Consider the following 11,795-nt stretch of genomic DNA (forward strand, 5'->3'; position numbering starts at 1 on the left):
ATATTCAAAAGACGTGTTACAGGCTTTGTAAGCGTCTAACAACAAAACAAACCTTGAATGAGATCACTACTATCAGTCTGCGTCCTGCTTTTATGGCCAAGCGCCACCTGGCGGCGGTTCACATTCTTCAGTTGTTCACGTGATAGTTTACAACGTCACGTGACTGAGCAGCAGTCCATTTGATCGCCTAAACAGAGTGGTGGTGGTAGAGGAAGCGCTGGTATGGCAGATTGGTCAAAGTTAAAGTGACGGCCGAGTGTGAATATTTCTGTAAATCAACCCGCGGGACATGACAGAGTTTCTGTCAGCGTCCTCTGAGGTGAGAACATCTCTCCAGTGATCTGAATGACAAGACAATAACGTGTGTGTGTGTGTGTGTGTGTATCAGCTGATCGCAGCAGCTGGGTCTTTATTCACTTGTGTTTTACAGTTTGAAGTGCTTCCGGACACTGATTCAATCCGTGTTTTATCAAATTTGAACTCTTTAGCCTAATTTAGATGTTTGTTTCTAGATAAAATGGCGTTGTTGTTGCCATCATCTGTGCTTTTGGCACTAGTTTTCCTCGCGGCGGAAGTGACCCTCTCTACAGGTAACACTGCACAGGTTGCCCCAATGCTTGTATTATCCTCTGTTGCTTGCATGCAATCATACGACTTCTGTTCACCAGTACAGACAGATAATTATGTTGCTGTGACTTCTTCTCCATTCCAGGAAGCAATGCATGTGTTGCCAGAAACTTTGGCCATGACTCTGTGGTGTGTGAGTGTAACTCAACCTACTGTGACAGTGTTGGGTCAGTCACTTTGCCTCCACTGGGCCAGTACTCCTCCTACCTGACCAGCAGGGCTGGCAGCAGACTGGAGGCGGGCCGGGGTCCGGTCCAGGTGAACAGCACCGGTGCAGGTGAGGGATGATGTGGGCTGTAGCTGCAGCAGTCTGTGGTGTTGGAGCATCTGCCTCATCTTTTTATGCGTCTCCTTTCAGGCCTCAGGTTGACGATCGTTCCTTACCAGAAGTACCAGAAGATCAGGGGGTTCGGTGGAGCAATGACGGACGCTGCAGCCATTAACATCCTGTCTCTTTCTGCTGGTGCACAGGACCAGCTGCTGCGTCAGTACTTCTCCCCCGAAGGTACACTCAGTGAAGGGAATCTCCAGTAGGGTGTCGGGTCAGAAAAGCATAACGTGGCCATGTTATGAATTCCAGGGATAAGATACGCATTTGTTATTCTTGTTTCTTTATTTTTCATGTAAAAACACTTTGCGACCAGTGTTGTCCTGCTTCAACACAATGAAAATGCATTTCACACGTTCTGTGAGAGGTGTCTATATGTGCAGGTTAGTTTGTTTCCCACATCAACCGAATCACCATCAGCATCCACGTCGTCTATAAGGATGATAATGATCAATTTGGAGAATAGAAATTAGTAAATAAAAAGCCCAATAGCATTAAAGATATATATTGTTGTTATGTGCTCAAAGCAAAGAGTAAACAAAGATGAATTCTCATCAAATCTGATTACCGGTATATTGCTGTGTCTCTGGCAGGTATCGGCTACAGCGTGGTGCGTGTCCCCATGGCCAGCTGTGACTTCTCCACCCGTCTGTACACGTATGCTGACACACCTGGAGACTACAACCTGGACAATTTCACACTGGCCCCCGAGGACGTCAACATGAAGGTCCCTCTCGTCTCCTCCTCTCTCACAGACGCATGTCCATCACTCCGTAGCTCTAATCTGTCCTCTTCCTCTGATCAGATCCCTCTCCTGCAGCGTGCTCAGGCCTTGTCTCCTCGCCCCCTGTCTCTGCTGGCCAGCGCCTGGAGCGCCCCCGCCTGGATGAAAACTAACGGTGCTCTCATAGGAAAGGGCTCCCTGAAGGGCCAGCCTGGGGGCAAGGAGCACAAAACCTGGGCTCAGTACTATATCAGGTGACATGTGGGGGCTTTAACCTTAATGCAATGTCACATGTTGGTGATGCTTTCGACAAGGGGAAATTATTCTGATGGTTGCTTTTTTTTTTTCTTTCCTCTCAGGTTCCTTGAGGAATATGCTAAATATAACTTGACCTTCTGGGCTTTGACGACAGGGAATGAGCCCTCTGCAGGACAGATTACTAACTACAGGTCTCTCCTCACATTATATTACACAAAATTAACCATCACCATGGATCATGAATTGCACAACAGACTGAGAAGTATCTAACTGCAGTTTTCAGGCTCTTGGCTTCACTCCTGAGGAGCAGAGGGACTGGGTGGCTCTGGACCTGGGCCCTGCTCTGCATGCTTCTTCACACCCACGCACACACGTCCTCATCCTGGATGACAACCGCCTGCTGCTGCCTCACTGGGCCAAAGTGGTGAGTCCAAGGACAGAGAGATATAGTGGGTAAAGTCATGGTAAACTTTGTTCTACCTGAGGCTACTCTGCAGTTGCAGGCAAAATAAATTTGGATTTTTAACATAAATCAGTGCAAGAAAAGAAAATGTATTAAACAATACTAAAATATCTTAACTTGATAACTTAATATAATATAACTTGGATACATTCATCACAATAACGAAGATGTTGGGTCCGGCTGCAGGAATAAAGGACTTTTATTTACTCTTTAATTTTGGATTGAAGAGTCAAACTATCAGATAGGAATCAACCTGAAGAAAGGGGATCTTTTGTGGTTTATCAGGGCTGCAACTAAGGATTATTTTCATTGTTGATTTTTTTATCGATTAATCAGTTGTTTGATCTCTAATATGTTGAGATAAATGCTATTGTTGAAAAATGATCAGTTTCCCGCAGCCCCAGGAGGAAGTTCTTAAATGTCTGGTTTTGTCCACAACTCAAAGATGTTCAGTTTACCGTCATAGAGCAGAAGAGAACCTAGAAGCTGGAATCAGAGAATTTTAATTTTAATTTTATTAAAATATTGCTCAAACTACCTAATCAAATATCAAAATAGTTGATAACTAATCGATTCATCTTTTGCTCGATTCAGTTAATGAATCGATTCATTAACTAATTATAAATTAATTTACGTTCATTCATGTTGTTGCTAAAATTGACACTTGCTCATTGTGAGACGATACGATTCTTAGCTACAGTAGCGCACAATCCACTCAATCACATAAAATAATATTTACCTGACATTACCTTCTACAACAGGCAAGAGATGAAATAAATACTCTTTAATTCCATATGAGGAAGAAACTAAATGCAATGTGTTTATGACTTTTCAGTGCCTGCCGATATCCTGACAGGGGAGGACATCGCCCTCTTCCTGCATGCATTTTAGGTTTTTTTTTATATTTTATTTTTTACTTTTCCCTCCAGGTCCTAAATGACATTCATGCAGGAAGGTTCATTCATGGCGTGGCAGTTCACTGGTACATGGACAGCCTCGTCCCGGCAGAGATAAGCCTGGGAGTCATCCATCATCTCTACCCAGAGTATTACCTGTTTGCCACAGAGGCCTGTTCTGGCTGGAGCCCACTAGACAAAGGGGTGAAGCTGGGTAGCTGGGACAGGGCGGAACAGTACGCACATGACATTATAGGGGTAAGATCACCTTATCTGTTGCATGAGGCTTGTTCAGTCACATCCACTGTGACAGATTTGACAAGCTGTGAGCTGTTCCTAAAAGGTGAATCACCTCCATCGACGCTGCAGCGCAGGTTTACAAGTTGCTGCACACAGTCTTTAGAAATTACCCGCAGGCCATCAAAGCATGCTGGAACTGGTGTTTTGTTTCTTCTTTCTTCACTCTCTCTCAAATGAAATTGGACTCCCTCCGTTCTATCTATTCAGCATGGCCGCATTTAGACTCTAGACATCTTGAGAATCAGGAGGGATTTGTTTATGTTGATGTGCTGTCAATGAATTCATTTGAACAAAACAACACCTCTTAGTGCAAAGTTACAAAGCACAGACTAGATGCTGAACTGTAGGTGTTTTCCCCCCACGGCAGGACTTAAATCATTATGTGGTGGGTTGGACTGACTGGAACCTGGCATTGGACCAGACTGGTGGGCCAAACTGGGTTAAAAACTTTGTGGACAGCCCTGTTATAGTGGATGCAAAGCGGGATGTCTTCTACAAGCAGCCACACTTCTACAGCATGGCCCACTTCAGGTATTAAACTGGCTCCCACATGATCTTTTTCACACTGAATGGCATTTTTCACCTGTTCCATCATTACAAGGTCTAATGAGATCTTCCTCTTTCTACAGTAAGTTCCTGTGGGAAGGGTCTCAGCGAGTGGGAGTGTCCGCCAGTCAGGAAACAGAGCTGGAATACTCTGCCTTTATCAGACCAGATGGCTCAGTAGTGCTCATCGTACTCAACAGGTACGTGAAATGTTTTTATGTGCAAATGACAGGAAATTCATTATACTTAACCGTGTACTTGTGTTTTATAGGTAGGGCTTAACGATGTTGAAAACAATTTGTAATTGCCGTTATTTTTACGTAAATAGAAATTGCGTTGTGATTTGTAATATTAGAGGGAATGATCATTTTTACATAATTCTCATTTTCGTTAAACCCGTTTGAATGATCATGGTGGGATGTTTGCGTAGATATGTACCAGACAAAGATGTTGTTTAGGTCTGTAGAATATGATACAACTCCTTTTAACTAATATTGTGCCTCCTGCGGTTTGAAAATTGCAGTAGGCCATATTACCACTGCGTTAAGATTTCGATTAATTGTGCGGCCCATTTTGTAGGTCATCATCAGTGATCCAGTTTGAAGTCGGGGATCTGGCCGTGGGCTACATCTCCTCCACCGCACCGGCTCATTCATTGCTCACACTGGCTTGGAACACACACTGATCATTAATACAAGTTCACATACACCTCGACCACATTACTAATGTTTTATGCACATTTCATGTGGAAAACCTATTACTCTGAATGCGTTGTCTCTATTAAGCCACTCTCACACATTTTCATAATCTGCTGTGCTTTTCTGCACGGCTTTAGTAATTCAGTAGTCACTTAACCTCAAACATGAATAACTTCATTAGATTTTCCTTCAAAAGCCTAAAATGCATTTCAATGCAGAGATTCCTATTAGGAACCTGAATGTATCAGTTCACCTGACTGACCTGTGCCTAAACTACTGCCTTGATTTCCAGCTAACAAGATGCTTCAAGTGTCCACACAATCACCAAGAAATCATATAAATAATGTACAGAAATTGTAAATGCCTTCTGTTGCTATTTAATTTTAAATAAAGCGTAAATTGTTTGAAAACATCACACGGTTTAAGTATTTTTTGGTGCAGTCACCGAGGTTTGTGAACATATACTGTATATAACAGGTTGAGAACAATGAAAATTCAACTACGACCATTTATTTGTCAATTTATTAATACATCATAGACATTTTTTCATATATATAATATACAGTTTGATAACCAGGTAATTTCACATTTGTGTCTCCATTCTCAATGTTTTTTTTTTCCTTTGCAAACCATAAGTTGGACTAAAATTATTTACATCAAAAAAGTGATAAAAAATGTGAATGTCATAAACGGAGGAATCAAACGACAGAGGGATGCCATCTGTTAATATATACACCAGGAGGACTATATTTTAATCTAAATGACTGGATGAAGGGCCAATTTTATTCCCTTACTGGTATATTACATTTTCTCCCCCCCCGAAAGGTGTAAGGAATCACTTGCTTTCATTCGATGTCACAGCTTCCATTTGGGGCCGTTTAAACAGCAGCGACTCAACATGATTCCTAAAAAAAAATGTTTATTGAAGTACACTACAGAGAGTGGACACAATAACATGAACACCTTTTACAACTCAATCCAATAAAACACCGCCAGAATAAATAACAAGAGTTCAATCAAGATCATCTCAACAAAAATGTATCATTATACCCTTCATAAACATAACATTTATTGCAGGGCGATAGGTGTTCATGTTGAGTCCAGGCCCTGTAAATGCTAAACGAGCGAAGGTAACCCCTACAGTATTCCCATCTGCCGTATTGGGCTCAGTTGCAGGATGTAGCTAATTTTCTGATGAGTGAAGAGGGCATGGTGTGATAAAGTCTGGAATTTCCCCACAATAGTGTATTGCAGCAGTGCATTTCAAGACAGATGGAGTTTGCTTTCGAGGTGGAAGCAGAGAAGACATAGGCTTGATCATCATCAATCTAGGCTGGGTTTTATGAGGCAAAAAAAAAAAAAAAGGATCTCCCAGACCTCAACTGACTGTTAAGACGTCTGTACGGGTATCTGTATGGTAGGTTGAGGAGAAAGGCGTTAAAATAGAAAATGAAAAGTACAAAAAATATCAGACTGAGATGATTAAGACGGCAACAGAGATGAAAAGAGGAAAGTGATAAGCGCTTTGTCTTCTCGGTGTGTTGTTGGATGTAGGCGAGGAGAACCGAGGGATGAGACAGGTGGGCGTCTCAGAAGGACCATCTCTCCTGTGTGCGGGGGTCCATGGAGAGGGTGGGGGACTCTGATGGGGGCTGGCTGCTGCTGTCTTCTCCGTTCAAACTCTTCCTACACACTGGACATGTGTCATGCTGAGTGGCCACAGAACAGAACATAGATAACGTTAGCTTTAGGCGGGAGTTTTCCAGAAGTTGACTCATTATTTTAGTCTCATCAGGCTGCCAGGGTCTTTCTGTCTGGTCTGCCATTTAAATAAATAAACTGATCCAATTAACTAACAAGTATTTCCTGTGTCACACAGCTTATTCCCCTGTGCAATTAACCTCCGTTGTTGTCCGTAAACTCAGTTGCACCAGGCAGCAGTCTTTCTTGTTTATTTTGAGCCGCCAAAGCATTTTTTCAAACTACCTTTAGGTCTTAATACATGAGCGCTGTCATATACAGTATCACAGTTTGTTAAACCGTCTTTGTTATGACTCACCATTTCCAGCCATGGTACTATACAGTCTGAATGAAAGAAGTGGTTACAGGGTAGCTGTCTGACTGGCTCTCCCACTGCGAAGTCCTCTTTGCACACTGGACATTCCATACAGCAGTCTACAGGAGTGGAGATAGAAATGTTTTATCAATACCCTCGTGGTTTCTAGTGTTAATCATCAGTGACTTAATGACTTGCTATAGATCAGTTCTTTAGCAGTAAAGCGGTACCACGCATGGTTTTTGCCAATTACGAAAAAACAATTATAGAAAAGGGTAAAGGCCCGACTCCTTCAGACACATGGAGTCATTTCTCCAAAGAAGTCAGCTATTGCAAAACCAAGCACACAGTTAAAGCAAAGTAGTAAAATATGACAAGAATAAAAATCTAAAAGTAATTAATGGAACACATGATTGATAATCAAGGTTAATGGATTTTTCGTTCCAAACAGACAGTTTCAGCGGCTTCTCTTGGCAGCAACAGCCTTTTTAAGCTGTATCTAAGTGCTGCTCAGCCTTCTGAACAAATAAACATGTATTCACATGATGACAGATCTGTTATTAGGATTTTATTAGGGGTCCCTTTGTATACATATATAAGCCAATAGTTAGTGTGCCTTTTCATGAAGACTTAATAATAGATTCACGAACAGCTGGTCCAACCCAAGGTCTGCATTTAGATAATTGTTTAAATACAGTTGTTGCATGCAGACGATCAAACACACAGGTACAGTCATGTCCATGAGCAATATTGCAATTTGTACTCGAGATACAAAAGGCAAACAGGGAAATAAGGAATTACTGACCTGCTTGTTCCTGAGAGATATTGACAGTTGGGAGAGAAGAGATCTTCTCTTTCTCTGCTGGAGGAGGTCCTGTGTTCTCCAACTGACCTAGTAACTACACACGCAAACACATTAGTAACCTGCAGAGAAATTGAAAGGTGACCGGGATGAAAAAGTTCTATTAAGTTTGGTTTACCTGTGTTATGACGGCGTCTAACCCTCCCTGTCCCCAGGCGTAATCCCCCGGGTTAGAGTGCAGCATCCCTGTCCTGGGAGAGACACAGACACCACAAGTTGAGAAGAAATAGCACTTACACGGTGATGCTAGCACTAGCATGATGCTAACGTAATGTCATCTTACCATGAGAGGGGGGGTGAGCCAGGGACTCCAGAGTTGGCAAAGAGGCCGGCGAGGAACTGTTGTACAATCCTGAGAAACGGAGAGAAAATACATAACTGTTAATGTCATCACCAGAACAAGAGTAGATAGTATTAGAGCATAAATAGCACTGTTGTTTATAGACGATGTTAAGGAAGACTGAACTTTACTCACCCCTCAACAGCAGGCGAGCGGTCTGGTCTACTGCTGCCTCTGGACCGGTATCTCCTCTGGCTGTGCAGGCGAGGGGGACGTCCTGGTCCCCAGTGATCCCCGGCTCCTAGTAGACCCCCCATAGGTCCCCCTAGGCCTGCTGGGACTGACCCCCCGATTGGTCCCCCTCCCAAACCCCCCAGGTCACTGAGACCCCCCAAGCGCCCTCCGGGGAGCCGAGGTTCTGAGTCAGGTGTGTCACTGTCTGCTGTAAATGGCCGCTCCAGTAACAACAGGTGCCATAGCTACAGGGATGGTGGGAGGAGACAGGTAAGGGGTTGAAGAAAGAGATTTTCAGACAGAAAGTGGGATTAAGGATCGGAAAGCAGGAGGGACAATGGAAAAAGAGAGGGATAAAAACAGAAAGTTGAGTCAAGAACAGGGCAGGGAAAGAAGAACAAGTTCATTAAAAACAAATGATTGCAATCAATTCTCTTTGCCCACTTCCCCACCCAATTCTCTCCGAAATCCGTCAAGTCAGCTTCTACCTCTGCAAATTGTGTGGCTGCGTCATCTATCCCGTTAGCGACACCCTCTAGGAGACTGAGGGAAACCGCACACAAAAGGGACAAAAGACACTTTATTAGCAACGTCCACTGAACCCGATACACATGTTCAGGTTTAGTGCTAGCCTGGGAAAGAACTGCATGATAAGCCTACACGTTGCTACAGTACAACATCTGGCTTCTTGTTAATAGCAACATGAAAACAGCTCATGTTGCTGCTTTTGTTCCAGACCAACACTAACAGTGAGAACGATGCCTAAAATAATAAACGTCTCTCACCTGGAATCTTCTGTTACTTCCTCTATGAATCCTGAGTCACATCTTGGACAGATATACTCCTGAAATACATTTACGACAAAGATTGAGTCACAGTGGATAGAAAAACATTTTTGTAGAAACCAAAGGTGACATTTTCAAATGTCTTGTTCGACCAACAGTCCAAAGATATTCAGTTATAAACGCAGAGAACATCAGCTTTTTCTGTTTTAAAAATGATTGAAATGAATAATTGTTGCGGATTCATTGTCTGTTGAGCGACTATAAGTTGATTATTACATAATTTTTCTGCTCTACTTTAGTAAAATCAATTTGTGATGATATGATCTAGTTGTATAATTTTGTTATCCAAAGGAATAATTACAAGAAAGTATTTATTAGAGCAAAAAAATTCATGGTTGAGGCTTTTGTACACATGTGATGTCTGGTGTAGTGCACGAGAAATTAACATAGTTGGATTTTTAAAAAGAAATATCTACATAGTATTTGCCAAATTGTGATATATTGATGCCTAGTAAAAAGTATTTGAAGGGAGTAAAGACATTATGCAGACCGGTTTGATTAACAAAACTTAATCAGTTTGTCTTCACAAGAATAATATCAGATTTGTATGACGCTGTTTTATGAATGTGGTTGGTAGAGCTCGTCTGCCAACCACACCTAACTGTAACATGTGTCTGTGTGTGTGTTCTAGAAGCCACTAAAATAGAATGTGAAACACACAACTGGTAAGTTTGTACAGCTGGATCACATGTTGTCTCCCCAGTGTAAGAGAGGGTTTCCCCGACTATGGGAACAGGACTGAAGTGGGGTCATTGAATATACAGAAGAAGCGATAAGAGATTAGACTGATATGTTTATGTAAACTATGTTGATGAAAAAAGTAGGTTAAAAACATTATATGATACATTTTAACTCAGTTCTATTTGGAGCTCACTGAATGCGTTTGAAAACAGAGAACAAAATAGAATACCATGCTCACATGACGATATGAAACATCCTGTATTAGCTTAGTTTACAAACATTTGGGGATGTAAAACTATCGTCATGTTTCGAATTGGTTGAAAAACCCCGCAGTAAGCAAAAGCTGGTCAGTGAGTTGACAGGTTATCATAATGTGTTGCATGAATGGATCCACCACTCTTTGGGATATACTGTAGTAGTGTGTGGGTGTTGCAGAGAGTTGGCTCAGCGACGACATGCCACAAGATTGAGTGTTCTTGAGACAAGCAGACCAGTTTAGAGTCAATGACGGGGCAGGCTGGAATTACCCTCAAACATACCATAAAAATATGGATTCAGCTGACAGCAGGATAATCTGGTGGACTGACTTAATGACTGCCAGCCACAGAGACAATGCCCGTTTATTAGGTACTTTTTGTTCACCTCGTTTATATTAATCAAGATAGACTCAGCTAAAATGTTACATATTAGGTCAACACCTACTTTCATATTCAGTTAATATACACACTATTTTATCCTTTAATGGATAAATCATTTGGTTAATATAACAACGATATAGAAAAATAGCTTGTGTACAACCAACAGACTTAAACCGAAGATATGAATTTTAGTATCATAAAAGTAAAAGACTATGAAAACCTTAACATTTGAGATGCTCCAACTCGAACAATGTTAGCATTTTACTTAATGACTTAAATCATTAATAAGTTATCAATAGTGTCTCCTTATCTATTCATAAACTAATCATTTCAGCTCTAGTCAATTTAACACATTATAAGTCAGACTGAAAACAGCAGCTTCCAAAATGGCCAATAAATTGAACTGAACACCTTTTTAAAACAGTTTAAACTAAACCATTATAACCTTCATGAACCTCGGGTTTAGTGCTGGGTTGTTGTATTCTGCTGGATTAGTTTGAGCTAACGCTAGGTGTACCTAATAAACTGGCGACTGGGTGTAAATAGAGAACCCTAACAAATACATAGGACTTAGGACATGTATGTAATATATGCTGAGGTTCGTAAAGGCCTGTCAACATGTGGACCATGTCAGCGTCTAGACATTACACTACTCTTACTTTTCACTTTATAACTGAAACTGAAAACGACGTGTTTATGTTCCTGAAAATTCCCCAACTCCTCCTGTCAAGTGTGTGTTTTAAACAGGAACAACCCCGGAAACGAAAGTAACCCAAATATCAGACAGCTAACGTTAATACCGTGTATACAATAAAACAAGAATGACATAGAGCTTCTTCTCTCAGCTGTTTCTGTTGTTCTGATCAAAACACAACATCCACAAGCTGTCAAAGCGAGGCGTGAAGCACAGAGCTTTAACTGTCTTAAACATCCTAGCCTGACAAATGTCGATATCTGCTTTTGATTGCCTGTTTTTTGACAACACATTTGGAGTGTCACGAGTTTTATTTAGAGAGTTAACAACAACAAACGCCGCTAACTGCTAACTGGCTAGCTAGTGTTTAGCTGTAGCGAGCAAGCGAAACAAACGGCATTTCGGTAAAAAGGTTGACTTGTCAACCGCACATTTTGCACAAGAGAGTACGAGAGGCTAATAAAGAAATACATCTGCCTTACCGGGAGTTTAGGGTTCACTTCTCCCTTACAACAGTGACAGAAAAACCGATGCGGTGGAACAGCCGCAGCCTCCGCCATCTTCCCCGGACCAGCACAAACACTGACGTCGGTCCTCCACGAACTGAAGACAGCTGTCCGCCTCCAGCCCAGCATGCACCGCGGCACCGCGGAGCAAATCCAAAC

The 11,795-nt window shown here is 41.9% G+C and overlaps 2 protein-coding genes across 3 annotated transcripts; one reads left to right on the forward strand and one right to left on the reverse strand.

The window, feature by feature from the left end:
• The first annotated feature begins 181 nt into the window (after positions 1-181).
• Positions 182-5,240, forward strand: gba1 (glucosylceramidase beta 1). The gene is made up of 12 exons (XM_079164035.1): positions 182-319; positions 513-590; positions 713-904; positions 986-1,132; positions 1,549-1,682; positions 1,761-1,933; positions 2,039-2,128; positions 2,214-2,361; positions 3,330-3,554; positions 3,964-4,127; positions 4,226-4,342; positions 4,722-5,240. Exons 2-12 carry the CDS (start codon positions 518-520, stop codon positions 4,825-4,827), a joined length of 1,569 nt encoding a protein of 522 aa, XP_079020161.1. The 5' UTR covers positions 182-319; positions 513-517; the 3' UTR covers positions 4,828-5,240.
• A 103-nt stretch (positions 5,241-5,343) lies between these two features.
• rnf115a (ring finger protein 115a) lies at positions 5,344-11,765 on the reverse strand (the record flags this gene model as incomplete). Of its 2 annotated transcripts, none has more annotated exons than XM_079164173.1 (9): positions 5,344-6,549; positions 6,900-7,015; positions 7,702-7,795; positions 7,877-7,949; positions 8,042-8,110; positions 8,234-8,517; positions 8,761-8,815; positions 9,058-9,116; positions 11,613-11,765. In XM_079164173.1, the coding sequence occupies 9 exons, from the start codon at positions 11,763-11,765 to the stop codon at positions 6,430-6,432; spliced, it is 1,023 nt and encodes a 340-aa protein (XP_079020299.1). In that variant the 3' UTR covers positions 5,344-6,429. The 2 variants fall into 2 exon arrangements, with proteins under 2 accessions (XP_079020299.1, XP_079020300.1); XM_079164174.1 differs by having other exon boundaries at positions 8,725-8,815; positions 11,613-11,725.
• Positions 11,766-11,795: the final 30 nt, after the last annotated feature.

The sequence above is a fragment of the Pholis gunnellus genome, assembly GCF_910591455.1.
Source record: "Pholis gunnellus genome assembly, chromosome: 8".
NCBI lineage: Eukaryota > Metazoa > Chordata > Actinopteri > Perciformes > Pholidae > Pholis > Pholis gunnellus.

What these genes read in the sequence shown, in the direction of transcription:
- gba1 (XM_079164035.1), top strand. Translation starts at nt 518, where the DNA reads ATGGCGTTGTTGTTGCCATCATCTGTGCTTTTGGCACTAGTTTTCCTC. An exon ending in TCAGTACTTCTCCCCCGAAG is followed by an intron (nt 1,133 to 1,548) that starts GTACACTCAGTG and finishes TGTCTCTGGCAG; the next exon opens with GTATCGGCTACAGCGTGGTG. An exon ending in TGCCTCACTGGGCCAAAGTG is followed by an intron (nt 2,362 to 3,329) that starts GTGAGTCCAAGG and finishes TTTTCCCTCCAG; the next exon opens with GTCCTAAATGACATTCATGC.